Consider the following 17,805-nt stretch of genomic DNA (forward strand, 5'->3'; position numbering starts at 1 on the left):
GCATAGTGACTAAAATTGTTGGCCACTTGTCATATTAAAAAAATAAAGAAACAATAGTAATGAAAAAGAAAAAATAATGTTTAACATTCATAGTAATCAAATAATAGAGAGCTCAGAGGCTAATGGAAGTATTGAAAATAATCTGACGAGTGTTTATTTTTAAAGGGGAGTAATGGAGCCAAATAGACTAATTTCAACAAAGATCGTCAAACAATGTAGTAATGCTTTTAGGCGGATTTTTTTTTCTAATCTTTCAGTATTATCGTGTGTTTTGGAGTATGTTTTACACTGTTTGATTCACTAGACTTTCGTGTATGTAACCACACCATATTTGCGGAGAATCGTGTCATCAGTAGAAGTTCCTAGCGCTTTTGGGTATCTTGTTTCAGTGATGTTTCGGTGAAATGGTCATCATGCTTTGAATCCCGAAATTTTAAGCTTTCCAATGATACGCGGTGTTTTAATGAACGGTAACATCGTAAAGACACAACTTTAGGGGTTAATGTCAAGTCAAGTCATTTTTGTTTGTGTTGCCCTTGTTGTGAATTAAATATCAAAATGTACCGTTTACCAAATTGTTCGAATTAGTTATCTGACTCTATTAACCAAACACAACCTACATTCACCCAACAATTTATGCGCGCTCGTTTCTTGACGGAAAAGATGAACAGGAAAGCCGGCATGGGGGCAGATTTAGTTTCATTAACAATTTAACTAAGTGTACTCCATCGAAAACGGCCGAATTAGCGTCGTTGGAGTCTCTAGGAAGCCCTCTTCTGAAGTCCTTTAGCTCTCTCCTATTGGCCATCTTCTCCCCGCACAAAGGTGTGCCGGCTCCTCCCATGGGCGTGTCAAGGAATCACAATCTCATAGACGAGTGTCCCGATGTCTGTGGTTCCTCAAAACAACGGCGAGCGATTCTCAAAACAACGCCTGCCGTCCTCCGTCAAAGGCCTGTTATCAGCAGAACTAGACAAAATATTCTGCATTTGGAACGGCCTGACATGTCATTGACCTAAAGCCTTCTCAGTGAAAATCTTTATTGCATTATGAGTCAATCATGTAAAATCCTTTATAGTCAAATGTATGAAATCCTTTATAGTCAAATGTCAAGTCAAGTCAATTTTATTTGTATAGCCCTCCATCACAGAGTCTCAAAGGGCTGCACAGGTTTTTGCACAGACTATTATTTCAGACTATTATTACACCATCCCCCGATCTGGAAACAACATGAGGGCAAGGAAAAACTCAAAAACCTCCACATGAGGAAAATGAAGAAACCTTGAGAAGGGACCGCACATGTGGTATCCCCTTTTCAGGATTACCAGGCAAAGGATGTTGCAATTACAAATATTACAGAGATATTGTCCACAAAAAGTATAGGTTATATGTATAAATCATAATGATAACAATAATAATAATAAATCATAAATATGTATAAATATATAAATATGTATAATCAAATGTATAAAATCCTTCACCCTAATGGTAAATGGTCTGCATTTATATAGCACTTTTCAAGTCAATGAAGACCCCCCAAAGCGCTTTACAATGTGCTTCACACTTACCCATTCACACCCACACCCACACACCAATAGCGGCCATTCAGCCATGCAAGGCGCCTATCACAATAAGTCTCGAAGGGCTGTATAGACTACAGATCTTTACGAACTACAGACTATGGTGGTACTAGAGAAATTGGAAAAATCAGCTTTCAAAGTCCTTAAAAAGTGCTTGAATTTCCATGAAAAAGTTGTACGAACTCTGAAAATAAGAACACGTTAATTTAAAAATGTATATCAAACTGGTGGGCATCACGGCGGCGCAGTGGTTAGCACGTGTGCGGCACAATTCTAAGGTCTTGGGAACCTCCTGTGTGGGTTCAAATCCAGCTCCAGACTTCCTGTGCGGAGTTTGTATGTTCTCCCCGTGCTTGCGTGGGTTTCCTCCGGGCACTCCGGTTTCCTCCCACATTCCAAAGACATGCATTTCAGGTGAATTGGCCGGTCCAAATTGTCCCTAGGTGTGAATGCGCGAGCGAGTTGTCTGTCCCCGTGTGCCCTGCGATTGGCTGGCAACCAGTTCAGGGTGTCCCCTGCCCACTGCTCGATGATTGCTGGGATGGGCAGCACCCCCGCGACCCTACGGAGGATAAGCGGTGTAGCTAATGAGATGAGATGAGAGATATCAAACTGTTAGCCCTTTATGCTAATCACTAAAATAATAATATATTTAAAGAGGTGGGCAAAGCCTGGTCTAGATCAAAGTTCAGTTTCTTAAATAGTCCGGTGTTAACACGCTTCCATAACATATGTTACGTTAAAACCAAGAGCCTCTCTGGCTAGCGTTCACACATTGTCTCCTCCAGTTTTCCTCCTGGGGGGCCGCGAAAGCGGGTGAGAGGGCGGTCAAGTGACAGAAGAAAAGAAGTGGAGGAAGGGAAAGGAGAACGATTTCCCCGTCGTCTGCAGCTTAGCCGAGCTGTGATTATCGGCGACGTGTGTTTGGTTAATTAGCTGCTAAGACGGCGGCGCCTCCGTGGTGGAGGCCTCTCCTGTCAATAGCGCTCCACCTTTCGAGGTGTAAGCGAACGCCACGTGTCGCTCTGTTAATGAGCAGGAAGTTGAGTCCTATATCGTAATGAGGAGACTCTAGATTGGCTACAGTAAGTTGTTGAAGTTATTGATACATTACAATGTACGTCGTACGGTAAACCCCCATACAGTGGAACCTCGGTTCTCGACCATAATCCGTTCCAGAACCCTGTCCGAAAACCGATTTGTTCGATCACAGAGATCATTTTTCCCATTAAAAATAATGTAAATCGTTTTAATCCGTTCCAACACCCTGAATGTTTACCTTGAATGTTTCACGTAAACATAAACCTAACCCAGGCTAATCGTACATCCACGTTATCGTAATCTTCGGTACGAAAGATTTTAAGTCTTGGTGCTTTTAAAATAATTTGGTGTTGATGTTGTAAAATGGGGTAAAATGCTATATCTATCTATCTATCTATCTATCTATCTATCTATCTAGACATCTATCTATCTATCTAGACATCTATCTATCTATCTATCTAGACATCTATCTATCTATCTATCTATCTATACACTTCTGATTAACAGCAGGGCCCGACAGCTTTCACTGGTTTACCCCTGCCGCATCATACGGGTGCCCATCCCTTAGAACGTGTCCAAACATCCCACTATCCTTTTACAACAACTGTCCACTTATTCCTATCACATTCTTGTTTCAATTGGTAACGTGAAAACATCGTAAGGTGGGGACGCCAAAACCCGGGCTGTACTTGATTCAAATGGTAAAGACTATTGAAACATGAGCCACAATTTGAGCAATAACTTCTGTGATGATTTCACCTAAACATAAAGATCATATTTTACCTTACATCCCTTTTTTCTCTATCCAGGACGCCTCCATCGCACATCGTTTCCACGTGATGCGGGAAAAGCACCCAGAGAAATTTAACAGCAGGTAGGCAACATGTTTCTCTATGTTCCAACTTTGTTTGTATTTGTTGCGATAGCGAGTGAAAACTCGAGTTTGATACAAAGAGAAAATGTTCTTGCTGATTTACGCCACCTCTTCATTTGTAAATCGGTAAGTTTTGTACTTAACCAGGTACTTTTGTTGTTGCATGTCTTGCAATAAGACTAAAACAAGACTGAGACAAGTATTTAATCCTCGTATTACCACCGACGCTCCCATTTTAAAAGCGCTATTTATATCTCAGTAACCCCGAGACCTTTGTAAAAAAAAAATCAATTGGAAATTCAAAGTAGTTTTCCAGTGGCAGTAACTTCCCACAATGGTATTTCACAGACATGCACGTGTGGCAACCGAACAATTACAGGCAATAAATGACACAAATGGGGCATCATAAGTAATGCGTATTGTAAAGCATTTTTTGTTATCCATCACCCCCCCAAAAAAAAGAAAAAAAGATGTATGCATGAATGTTACATGAACTCTGCAACTCTGAACGTCTCAGTGCCCGAGGTTTTTCGGTGGCATGATCACACTCAGTTGCTGGATAGAAGAAGAAAAGCAACACAAAGAAGTGGGGGGCCCTCGGCGTGTAGACTAAAATTGGATCACTAGCGTTCCTGCCATCTAACTCAAATGTATCATACTGAAATCATTCCCTGATGCTAGATACTTACTAGAGGTAAAATCTTTTGCCCGTATTCGAGCTAAAAGTGTCAATAATTAAGTCGGACCTGCTGGGCTTCTCTCTCGTGAATCCCCCCCCCCTAGAGGATCTGCACAGTATTCACTTACTTTTAGTCAAATAATTAGATGAAGAAAATGCTTACCTAACTATCAGTTTAACTCTAAATCACTAAATCCCAAAAACTGTTCTTCCTCGGTGTTGGGGTAAAAGAAGCGAGGCTTCCTCCTTCCACCTCCTTCATGGCAAACGTCATTTCTGCTTCTAGCCAATAGCTTACAAGTTTTATAAACTTTTTTTCTGCTTTTCGGCCAAATATTTCACTGTTTCCATCTTGTAATCTGCAGAATATGATTTTCTTTTGGGTGCCGTTCATTTTGGCGCTGCACTTACAGAGCACACTTGATTTGAGGGACTGGGCCCCTATTATACCCCAAGCTGCGTAGTTCACCCGAAATGTGCTGAAGTACCCAGGACCGAAGTAAAGGTTCGTGTTTACTTTCGTGGCAAATTAAAGCTTCGGGTTTATTTCGGGTTCTTTTATCAAATCAAGTTAATCTGTCAGGTTTGGGTGGGTTCGGGTTGATATACCCGCGCTTCGGGTCGAGTCGGGCTGAATTCTGAGGCCCGAACGTGCCTCTAATACTTACTGATCCGCAGTGCTATTGCCTTCAGAATAGTGTTGTGAAATTAAACAAAACATATATTTTTACGTTTTTACGTTATGGCACTGAATGAGTTAAGGGTTATAATAAATGTGACTATAAACACAGAAGCATAAATTTCTTAGGTCCTTGAGCAATGACGTGAGGTGATAATAGAAAAAGAAAAATTACACTCTGCGCGGTCTAGAGGGACATAGGTAAGAGCAGTGTTTAATTTGGAGCGTAATTAACCCAGTGGATCCTTCACGCGTGGTTCCTCCCTCCCGGACGACCTGCTGTTTAGCGTTTCCATCGGTGACGAATGGACGCTCGTCATATTTAGCCTTTGTGACGAGCTGCAGGAGACGTGTTCACCTTTCGCGCAACGGACAAATGTGGCATCTCCAGTATGTTTCCATCAATATTTAACGTCTGCCCATACGTCTCCACGAGCGCCGGGGAGTCATCCCAAGCCCTAATTGAATTGGCTTGGCTAGTTTGACATGGCGGATCAGTCAGAGCGATGACACGCCGCCTCCTAATAATCCCATTTGTGCTCGTTAGCATATGTTAGCCTGCTCCTGGTGAGCCGATTAGCCATGTGACGTCCTCCGGTTGCTCCTTCTCCAGAGATGAGAATTATGATGTGTGAGTGTTTTGTGTGTGTATGGTCTTTTCTTTTTTTATACAGATAGACAATAATCAGAACTTCTTTTTTTTACTTTGGGGCGGCAGTAGCTCAGGAGGTAGAGCGCTCGTCTTGGGATCAAGGGATCCCAGTTCTCCGGCTCGTCCGTGTTACATGTCGAAGTGTCCTTGGGTAAGACACTGAACCCCTAATACCCCCAATAAGCAGGTTAGCGTCTTACACGGCTGCAATACAAGGCCGCTATTGGGAAATGTGAAGCACATTGTAAAGCGCTTTGGGCAGTCATTGACTTGAAAAGCGCTATATAAATGCAGATCACTTCAGGAGATCAATTTCTCAAGCTATCAATGATAGACGTTAAAGATGGGCAGTATTGTTTGAGGTTTCCTTAAAAAGGTCAGATATTTTCTCTTAAGTGTCTGTAAACAATTCCCAAAAGAGCCTTTTAGTTGTTTTTCCACTGCACTTATCTGCTTTTAGCTTACCTTTAGCAAAACTGTTCGGGGCAGAACACATTAGGTTCCAGGAATTGGGTATGAGAGCAGTAATGGAGAGAGACGACATTGTGAAAGTTAAAAAAAGGCCTACTTCAAGTAGCGTCCAAAAGATAACCCATACCCCCATAAAGTTAAAATTATTCGAGTGTGTCTAAGAAATGCTCGTACAGGCCTGCGCATCATGAATGAGATGATTTTGGGTGCAATGATGACACAAGCCAGGAGATGGCTGTAGAGAGTAACAAAGTTTCATATTCTGTACAGCTCCTATAAAATATAGTTAAGGGGTTACCAATATTTTTTTTATAGCTGAGATCTACTTTGTTGACTGATTAAATACCTGTAAACTTATACGTTTTTTTGAGACAGACGCTCCCCTACCTACGACCATTTGACTCACGATAAACGGTAGATACGATCATTTTTTGGGGATGTCGAAAAATATCGGGACATTGCTGTGAGTTAGATCTTGTATTGTGTGCATCTTTTTCCGAGTACAGGACAGTACTGTAGTTCTTCTTTCTGCTGCTACCGGCTTGTGGCGCTGTGAGAGCTCACGCAGTATCCAATCCGAAGAAGAAATCCACTTCCTCTTCCTAGTTTGTGTGTAAACGTACTGTACTGTATCTCCAGCACTCTAAGAACTTTGACATTTTTATTGTTTAATATCTCATGCATCCATTCAATATGGTCTGTGTAAAGTGTAAAGGAGAGGTGAGCCGTTTCATTTGAAATGAAAGTGGAATAAGAAAGCTTGATGCGGTTGAGAAAATAATTGGATCACTTTATTTCGCCCACTTTCTATGTCAAAGGAGGAAGTAGCCTAACTCTTGAATCCCATCTTCCACAAGTAAGTTTAATTTCATTTGATTTATCTTTATAGAGCATATTATTTTATTAAATGTTTTATTTTTATTACAAAACAATACGGGTTACTTATACAAGCCCTAAACATACTATTATAAAATACTAAAAAATACAAAATATAGCACTGAAGCAACTTACGTACAAATTCAACTTAGTTCGTAAGTAGGGCAGCGTCTGTAATTTCAAATTGTGTATCCCATAAAGGCCAGCACGGCGGCGCAGTAGTTAGCGCTTGTGTGGCACAATTCTGAGGTCATGAGATTGATCCTCCTGTGTGGAGTTTGCATGTTCTCCCCATGCTTGCACGGGTTTCCTTCGGGCACTCCGGTTTCCTCCCACTTTCCAAAAACAAGCATGTCAGGTTAATTGGCTGGTCCAAATTGTCCCTCGGTGTGAATGAGCGAGTGACTTGTCTGTCTTAGTGTGCCCTGGACTGGCTGGCAACCAGTTCAGGGAATCCCCTGCCCACTGCCTGAAGATAGCTGGGATGGGCTCCAGCACCCCCGTGACCCTACTGAGGATAAACGGTGCAGATAATGGATGGATGGATATTTCCAGTTAATATTGACAAATAATTGCTTTTCCTCGGACACAGCAAAGAAAAACTCAACCTTGTCCCTGTTGCTATGTCAACATCTTTCAGCTTTTCTTTAGATTACTTTTTTTTCCTCCCCCTTTTCTTTTCTGAGAAGATGAGCTCCTCCCAAATGGTCACGAGCCCCGTGGACAAATCCAACAAAAATCTCTTCTACCTTGTGAAACTATCAGCATGCATTATTGAGGTGGCAAGGATAGTGTGTAATAGAGAGATCCTAAAGCCATTCGCCCCTGTGAATTATTAACGGGATTCAAATAACAGACAGAATCATTTTCTTAAAATACCTCAATCATTTTTCACCGAGGCCTCGATAAATGGGGCGGGAACAACAGGGATGTTTGAGGGACAAATAAGGTTTGCGCGCATTTAAAAACGGTTGGATAAACACCAAAAAGGAAAAAAATCTTGCCTTTCTTTTTGAAAATGATTCCGGGCCATGAAAAAAGGAATAAAATACAGACACTCTCCTGCTTACGAACGAGATTCGTTCAGAAGTTGAATTTGTTGGTAAGTTGCTTCAGTGCTATATTTTTTATGTTTAAGGTTTATATAAGTAACCTATATTGTTTTTTTCTACTGAAAAATAAACATTTAATAGAATAAAGAAAAATAAAGTTAAGTTTAACTTACTTTCAGAAGATAAGCTTCAAGAGGTTCTCCTCTGTGGTAAAAAATGGCCGAAAAAAAAAGCATTCCGACCATTTTCTCAACCGCATCAAGCTTTCTTATTCCACTTTAGTTTCAAAAACTAAAAAATAAACATTTCATAAAATTATATCCTTTAAAAAGATAAATAAAGTTAAGCTTAACTTACTTTCGGAAGATAAGCTTCAAGAGTTCCTCCTCCGTGGTAAAAAGTGGCCAAAAAAAAGCGTTCCGACCATTTTCTCAACCGCATCAAGCTTTCTTATTCCACTTGCTGTTGAACAGAAGAGTGTGAGTGACATGGCTGCTTTCTTGTGTTCCGTTTCAACTGGAGGGACTAAAGCATGACCAACTTGGGGGCCTAAGTGCTTAAATTTTTTGTTTTTTGCTACCTTTTCCTTTTTTCTTTTCTTTGTTTTTGTATATGTGTTGCTGTCGGTCACCCCTCTCGAGGGATATGACCAGGGATAGCTATAGCATATATACCCGCATATAAGCCAAATATGGAACTATGAAACACAATACAGTACTGAAACGAGGGGGCCAGCTTATATTCACATATTACAACATAAACTCAAAGGGGTTTACGAGGCCGTACTGTGTCCTCAGAATTTCTATTGTGTTTGACAAAGTGCCACCTCACATTTTATTGTGATTTAGTGTGTTTTATTGCCTAAAATAAAGGTTCCAAAAAATTGCGGTAAGGGGAAGGAACACTGGATAACAGTGACAACAAATAAAGAGTCGAAGATTGAAATGTTTGCAAAACACGATAATTGTTTTAGGTGTCTACCAGTGAAGCACTGATTAGAAGTACAGTGAATGGTTTAAATTGGTTTTATTTTTATCTTAATAACCAGTATATCCATTTTTATTGTCCAAACATTTGAATAATTATTGTTGCTTAGGTATTCATTGTATTCATCGTGTTTGGTTTTTTAAAGCAGTGTTTGGCTTATATTGTACTTTTTTCCCGTATAAGCAGTGCCAATCAGAAGCCTGCATCGAATTACTTCGTACTTCCGGACTTTCCCGAGCCTTATAAGGTCGTGCATTTGCATATCATTTTCCAAAGTAGGTGCACAGAGAACACAAGAAAAATGGAGAAATGGTTTGGAATCTCAAAATCTCAGCCCCTGAAGAAAGATTCAAAAGAAGCTAACAATATTTATGACGCTACAAAACGTAAACGTACATTAAGAGCATAGTGCAAAGAGGAGTTCACGTGGCTTGTAGCAGACGACGCAATGCAAACATTGCATGAAGGAAGATGAGTAAATACAGGTACATACTGATGGCAGATGAAAAACATGCAATGAATGTTCTAAGTAGATTTATGATAAACTTAATTTTAAAGTGTTGTTCTGTTATATATTCTGATTATCAATCCTTAACACTTTGCAACAATGTTTTTTTTGCGATGAGTCGTCTTATTGTGTTTCAATTTGTTTATAAATGGGGCAGGCAACTGAATGGCTTGGCATGCAACTTTTTGTCATTTGCCAGTTTCAGACACTGGTATGAGTATCAAATGTCCTGCTGCATTTGAATGTACCTTTCGAATGGCAGATATTTGTCCAATATGATCCAAGCAAATGTCGGATAAGCCTAGTTTGTTAAAATAGGATTAGCACAATGCTGCTAGGATTTGAGTCTAATGACACTAGTTGCTAATGATAGCGCCGCTAGTTGCTAACACGTCCTTTATAATGAACTATTGCCCATTATTTGTAGATTATTGTACAAAATGCATATAATTACAAGCCGGAATTCTAAAAACAGGTATACACTGGCTGATTAGTACATAATGCAGCATAGTATAGTTAAAAAGGCAGATGTTTTGTCATCAAAATGTTACGTATTCTTTCCATATTAGTGTCACATATGTACATTTTGTCAGCAGTTTGACCTTCGAGAAACTGAATCTTTAATCATCTTTAACTGCTCAACAACACGGGCGCACAATTGGCTTAATTACAAACGGAGATTTTCTCGATGGAATGTGAAGATCCTGCACCGTAACCCCCCTCCTAGCGTTTCCTCGAATCCTCGCGTCCGATCCATCTTGTGTATTTGCACCTCGGGGTGATTACCAGGGCCAAAGTGTGAAGATTTGACGCCGGCATGATGGATTCATTTACTGCCACTGCCGGACCTGGAGGTGATAATGAGGTCGAGGATTAAAAGCAGACAATCAAGCCGGCCCGCGATAGAGGCCGAGCGTCTTTCCTCCTCCTACTTACTTTTTATTTTCCACACCAGCAATATTCCACCGCCGTCTTTAAGCTATAACCTCCCTCTCATCGTCATCCGACATTTTTTTTTGCTGATCCTTGATGTAATTACCGCTAATCTGTGACTCGGAGGGGAAAAGGAAGGATGGCGGGAGAATAAAGACATAGGCAGGTTTGGGAAGTTTGGACCTTGGGGCTGTGCTACGTGTCACTGTGAATTATTCAAGCTTTGTTTCTGCATTGCTGTTGAACTGCCGCAGAGTGGTAAAAATGGCTTTATTGTTTTTTTCAACAGTAGAGCATTTTTTTGTTGATTTTTTTCAAATCGTATTTTGTTTTCGTTTCTGTCATTGGGATTATTTATTTTTCACTTTGGCCTGGGGGCAAAAATTATTATATTAAATCGAATCGTCTTTATTGTCATTGATGTCAGGACCAGAACGGAGACAGGATCCACTTGGATTACGTTTCTCACAAGTTTGATTGAAGAAAGAGAAAGGGTTGCGCCCACAATCCGGTGGTTTTTGGACGCGGGAAGCAGGTCGCTCTGAACGCGGAACTTGATCTTCCGTGTCGAGCGATGGCGGTGTCAGGAACGGAAAAACGTGTCAGTAGCCGGGACAGGAAAGCAAAAACGTGGTTGGGGTCCTAAGCGAGTCGTAAGCAAGGAAAGGAGAGTGGACGTGGTCGGAGACAAAAAGAGGTCGAAAGCCGGGACGGGAGAGTAGACGTGGTCAGTATCAAAAACGGGTCGAAGCCGGGGGACGAATAAGAGCAAAAACAGGTGGGAGTCAGGGTCGAAAAAGGCTTGCCTAGTGTTAACTGAGGTTTGCAGACGGACTGACAAAACGCGGCAGACAGGAGTGGGTTTAAATAGGGACAGGGAGCCAATCAGAGTCCGAGGGAGTTGGAGCGGGCACAGGGGATTCACATATATAATCATGACAATTGATATCTGCGTTGTGAAAAATTGTATGAAACAAGATTAGACATGGCACTCCAGGGTAAACCTGTTCATAAAGACTTTAAAGAAAAAAAGATAAACGACTACCAGGATACAAAAGAACTACAAAGATTGTGAATGGGAAAAAAATGGCATTGTAACAATCACGGTGTCAGGACCAGAACAAGAAACAGGACCCATTCGCGTAACGTTACTCACAGTTTTATTGGGGGAGAAGGGAAAGGAGCGCACACTCGATCTGGAGATCGTTAGTCGCGGGGAGTAGGTTGCTCAGCCGCGGAAGTGGGACTTCCGTGGCGAGCGATGGCGGTGTCGGGAACGGAAAAAAGTCGAAAACCAGGAGAGGAGAGTAGCCGTGGTGAGATCAAACAGATTGTAGTGGGAGAAGAACGAGAGCAAAAAGACACTGGACAGGCAAAAAACGGGGCTTGCAGTATAAAAACGGAGATTCGCAGACGGACCGACAAAACGGGGCTGACTGGACAGAGTTTAAATACTTACCGGGGGCCAATCTGACAACAAGCTCCAGCTGGCGCCCACGGGTGGGGCCCATTGGGCGCCATGGCAACCGTGTCACATGGTTCACGGTTCACAGATCCTTTAACCGCATGGGTGGTCGGGGCACCAACAAGGACGCCACTCTGGACAGCCTTCTCCACTGTTGGCCTGTTCTTGGGTGGTGGCAAACTTGGCACCAGTCCATTCCTTAATGATGTCGGCCCAGTTCTTTTTCGGTCTTCCTACCCTTCTGCCCCCTTGGACTGTGCCATGGTGGATTATCTTGGTTAGTCCTGATGATCTTGCGACCATACCACTGAATTTTTTGGTCTTCACAGTTGAGAACAGATCTTCATTGGGTCCAATGGGCCCTCTAGTGGTGCAGTAGCTGATGCCTAAATGTTTCCTGTAGCATCAGATCTCCAAGGCCTGGATTTTATTTTCCAGTTTTGCTGTGAGAGTCCATGTCTCACCAGGAAGATGGAAGAAACGAGTGCTTGCATGAGTCTGATCTTTGATTTCAGTGCAAGGCATCAACCCAATATGGGATGGAAATCAGCACAGAGAAAAACAAAAGTAATGACCAACAATTCCCAAGGTATCACCACAAGCTTCACCTTCAATCACAGAGGGCTGGAACCTGTCACCAAATTTAAATATATTGGAACTGTCATATCTATAGAGGGGTCCTACAAGAAATAATGGCCAGGATCATGCAATGAAAAACAATGCAATAACATTTAGCCTTGACAAAAAACCCAAATAAGTCATTTGTGCCCAGTTTTTATCTCCACCAGGGTCACTGGGGTGCTGGAGCTCATCCCAGGTATCTTCGGCCAATGAAAAGGGGACATCCCAAACTGTTTTCCCAAATAAGTCACAAGGTTTACATTTTTTAGTTTTTTCCAGTTTTGCGCAATAACTTTTAGCAGCAATTTTTTTTTATTTTTTTTTTTAAACCCAAATAAGTCACAAGTTATGTTTACAGTTTTGTGCACTCGTTTAGGGGGTAATGCCCCTGGGAAAGAACTGCACAGTGACGTTAAATTGAAAAAAAAAAAGCTGCAAATTTGCCTATATTTTGAAAGGCTGCCACACTGGAAAAGCACAAGTAAAATAAATTGAGGAGAATATCTCGAAATAGGAAAACTGTTTTTGTTTTTAGGTTTGTTAGTTTCCCCATTTTATCCGTTATGTTTCTTGTATTTTCTAAAACACGTTTTACTGTTTGTATTTGTCATGATTACTGATGCGACGCTCCTTTGGCGTTAAGTGCCTCGGACGCTGATTGGCTCCCTGTCACTTTTTAACCCCCCGTCTTTCTGTCACCGGTTGTCAGTCCGTCTACGGACCTCAGCTCACGTCAGGCAAGCGTTTCGACCCTGACTCTCTCCTGTCCTGATTCCTGTTTGATTCCCGGCTCCGATTCCTTTTCTGAACTTGACTACGTTCTTGCTCCCCCGTCCTGGCCATCAATCTGTTTTTCCCTGCTCTCGACACTGCCTTTGCTCGCCACAGAAATAGCACTTCCGCGTCTGAGTAACCTGCTTCCCATGATCAACGATCTACAGAACGTGTATACTACCCTTTCCCTTCTTCCTAATAAAACTAAGAGAAACACACGCAAGTGGGTCCTATCTTCGTTCTGGTCCTGACATTATTTATCTACATACAGTATGTATGTATGTATGTATTTGAAAAGCCTGCTATTTTGCTATTCCTCCCACTTAGAAATCATGGAGGGGTCTGAAACTTTCATCGTAGGTGCATGTCCACGATGAAAGAGATAGCATATGGCATCTCTAGCCGGCAATGTCCTCCAGACTGGGCAGAGAGCAGCCAATGATTTTCGTGGTTGTGTTGATTACTCTCAGTATTTTTTTCCTGTCTGCTGCCGTGCTCCCAGTCCAAATAGTCTACCACACGGAAATGCCGTATGCCCTAATGTTCCCCACTGTTTCTTTGTACAAGGACACCAGAAGCTTCTGTTTAGGGGTGATTCTTTCCTTTTTTGTGCCCTTTTATCAATAGAAATAGATAATTATAGTAGCATTTATTTGTTTAAATAATTTTTTCTCTTGGAGCAAACATAAATGCTCTTGTTAAACTTGAGAGTGTACTTTCTCTTAACGTCATCCACATGCTGCTTTTCCCCCCAGTTAGCATTCAGGTTCCAAACCGAGCAGTTTCCACTTCCCAATAAGCACTTCTCTGGCAGCGCCCAATTTTCGGTCTCCATCTCGGCAGCCCCTTGTTATTTGACCGTAGCTCAAATGGGTAATCTTTTTTGGCTCAACACCAGTCTGGCCACTCTAACAACATGCCAGGTGTTGACAGATTTTCCAAGGTGTTACATGGCTGCAACTCCGGTCCAAATTTCAAATCTCAAAATGACTAACTTTTCAATGTACATTTGGGGCAATCAGAAGAGAAGTTTATGATTTTTTATTACTTTTTAATAATTCAGCCATCCATCCATCCATTACCTGCGCCGCTTATCCTCAGTAGGATCGCGGGGGTGCTGGAGCCCATCCCAGCTATCTTCGGGCAGTGGGCAGGGGACACCCTGAACTGCTTGCCAGACAGTCACACTAGGACAGACAATTCACTCGCTTAGGAAATGAAATGAAATGATCTGCATTTATATAGCGCTTTTCAAGTCAATGACTTCCCAAAGCGCTTTACAATGTGCTCCACATTTCCCAATAGCGGCCTTGCAACCATGTTATGCGCTAACCTGCTTATTGGGGGTATTAGGGGTTCAGTGTCTTACCCAAGGACACTTCGACATGTAACACGGGCGAGCCGGGATTCGAACTGGGATTCCTTGATCCCAAGACGAGCGCTCTACCTCCTGAGCTACTGCCGCCCCAAGGGACAATTCAAACCGGTCAATTAACCTGACCTGCATGCACGGGGAGAACATGCAAACTCCACACAGGAGGTTCAGTCTCATGACCTCAGAACTGTGCCACACACGCGCTAAGCACTGCACCGCTGTGCTGCCCTTTAATAATATATAGTCAGAACAATTGCTCCTCTTGCACTCTTTGCACTACTGTATAATACTATACATAGCTATAATTATTTAGTATATTATTAGTACTTCAATACTCCAACTCAATACAACATTTTATTTATATCTGTACATTCAAGGAAACTGTGCGGGTCAGATGTCTCGACATTTCGTTCTGTATACACGTGTATAATATAGTATATACAAGTATATCTGAATCTGAATCTGACACTTTAATCGAGTGTTTGTCAACTAGTGTTCCGTAAGAGCTTGTTCAGTGTGCCATAGGAAATTGCCCAATTTTAAGTTACCGTATTTTCCGCACTATAAGGCGCACCTAAAAGTCTAAATTTTTTTCAAAAGCTGACCATGCGCCTTATAACACAGTGCGCCTTATATATGGCTCAATATTAAATTCGCAAGGTCTCGCAACTTACTCAACAGCCGCCGACTCGATTTTACCCCGAACGTGGAGTAGTCCGCGGTGTATGCTGGGATTTATATACTGGCGTTTCATTGGCTAACCAATGTGTCAATCATCATTTGAATCGATCACTATTGGCTGAAGTTATTCGGAGCCTCGGATTGGCTAGATGGCCAAAACAAACCCTGCAATCGGCCGAGTTTAGCAATGGCGTAGCAAGTCCGCGGTGTATTCTGGGATTTATATACCAGCGTTTCATTGGCTAACCAATGTGTCGATCATCATTTGAATCGATCACTATTGGCTGAAGTTATTCGGAGCCTCCGATTGGCTAGATGGCCAAAACAAACCCTGCAATCGGCCGAGTTTAGCAATGGCGTAGCGAGTCCGCGGTGTATGCTGGGATTTATATACCGGCGTTTCATTGGCTAACCAATGTGTCGATCATCATTTGAATCGATCACTATTGGCTGAAGTTATTCGGAGCCTCGGATTGGCTAGATGGCCAAAACAAACCCTGCAAATCGGCCGAGTTTAGCAATGGCGTAGCAAGTCCGCGGTGTATGCTGGGATTTATATACCGGCGTTTCATTGGCTAACCAATGTGTCAATCATCATTTGAATCGATCACTATTGGCTGAAGTTATTCGGAGCCTCGGATTGGCGAGATGCCCAAAACAAACCCTTCAATCGGCCGAGTTTAGCAATGGCGTAGCAAGCTTGCTACAATACGCCATAAAGAAACATGTTTCATTAGTCTGTATTTGTAAATATTCTACTCTCCTGGATTTACTTCACTCACGGTTGTAAGAAGACCATGATTGCGTATCATTATTGAACGTGAGAACTTAGGTGAGTTATGCGGCTTTATATTTTCCCGGTATCTTGTTTTAGAACGATCTTGATGTTGCTGTGATGAGTTGAGTGAATTCAACTCAATTCCAAGTGTTTATTGTCATATGCACAGTAAAGTTGTGAGCGAAAGAGAAAATAGAAACATAGAAATGTTTGGCATTTCTTGAATCCCAAGACTTCAACCTTCCGAATGATATTTGAAATGACGCATTTAAGTGACATCGTACGGACACCGCATCCGCACGTGTCTACGACACAAATTTGCTTCTTTGCAAGCTTTGGGAATGTTAAGGGGGTAATCAGTTTGACTGAATCATCTGACTGTTTTGTCGACGTTCCCATTGTAGCGCCTTATAATCCGGTGCGCCTTATCTATGGAAGATATAGGACCAAAAACAATTTTTTAGGGGTGCGCCCTATAACCCGGTGCGCCCTATAGTGCGGAAAATACGGTAGCCCAAAAAAGGCATGTCATTTGTCAGTATCTTTGATATTTTTTATCAGGCGAGTGACTTTAACATTCATCCATATAGGTAGGCTGCAGCAGATTACTATTATTTTTTTTAATCTACCTTAAAATTCGGACTATAAGGCGCACCTAAATATAAGCTGCACCTGACTATAAACCGCATGTCCCCTCATTGAAACAAAAGGTAAAAACACTGCTTTAACCACTCGTTCACCTTGCAAATATTATTTAAAAAAACTGATTATTTCTTCCTGCGGTGTTGTTTAAATGGGGATCTTTCCCGCCGCCTTGATGTCCCCTTGATATTTGGGTTTCTATTTAAGGTCCCCAGACATCTAAGGTTCCTAAGCGGGCCCCTCCTGGGACGCCCCGCCCTCTCGGGGGCCACCAGGCCCCGGCTGCGCTGTGTAACCATCCCGAGTTAACCTTTCCCGAAGGCGCGGGGAAGGTTGGCCATGCGGCGCTCTTTAGCATAATGAGCCGTCTTCATCAAAGCGCCGCCGTGTGCTGGATGGGGGCCACGCCGCGGTGGGCCCCTGTGTGTCTGCCTGTCCCCGTGTGTGTCTGCGCGTTTGTGTGCCGTCCTCGGACCTCATTTGAGGATGAGATGGTTTGTGCTACCCAAGTGTCATTTATAATGAATGACCACTCGTGTGTCATTTAGAGGTAACTCACCTGTGGCCTCTGTCCCACAGCTCAGTGGGAGCAGGGTTGGGTAGGGTTACTTTAACTGGATTACTTTCAATTACTTTTGGATTACTCCAATACCAAATATGCTAATAAAAGACAAAAGAAACTAAATATGAATAAAACGATGACTTACAACACGTGGTAAGCTTTCTCTCCTGGCTTTGATCTCTTTGATCACGGCAAAATTAACATAAAATGCGACAGAAACAAAATGAAAATAAATCCAAACAGCTTGCCAACATCATTTTTGCCGTTCCATGTGTTCTGTTTCTCCCCAAGCCTGCACAAAATTTACTCTTTTTATTCATTTTTAGTTTGTTTTGTCTTTTATTAGCATATTTGCTATTGGAGTAATCCAAAAGTAATTGAAAGTAATCCAGTTAAAGTAACCCTACCCAACCCTGAGTGGGAACAATCACAAAAACACTTGAGCAGGTACGCATACACACTTAAAAGTCACACCATTTTTGTTCAGAGATTTTTTTAAAAACTTAATTATAAACAGAAAAGAAAATAAGGTATTTTTGGTGGTGATAGATTAATTCTCATGTGAAAATATAGAA

General features: G+C 42.0%; 1 protein-coding gene across 4 annotated transcripts in view; it reads left to right on the top strand.

The window, feature by feature from the left end:
• Nucleotides 1–17,805, top strand: part of dgkb (diacylglycerol kinase, beta) — a 157,354-nt gene that overhangs the window by 76,436 nt on the left and 63,113 nt on the right. For all 4 annotated transcript variants that reach the window (XM_088327479.1, XM_088327480.1, XM_088327481.1 and 1 more), the window contains one exon: nucleotides 3,431–3,495. In XM_088327479.1, coding sequence (XP_088183605.1) covers nucleotides 3,431–3,495 — 65 coding nt within the window. The remainder of the gene's footprint in view (nucleotides 1–3,430; nucleotides 3,496–17,805) is intronic.

Source organism: Urocampus carinirostris, chromosome 2 (assembly GCF_059441175.1).
Source record: "Urocampus carinirostris isolate Australia breed hairy pipefish chromosome 2, RoL_Ucar_1.0, whole genome shotgun sequence".
Lineage (NCBI taxonomy): Eukaryota > Metazoa > Chordata > Actinopteri > Syngnathiformes > Syngnathidae > Urocampus > Urocampus carinirostris.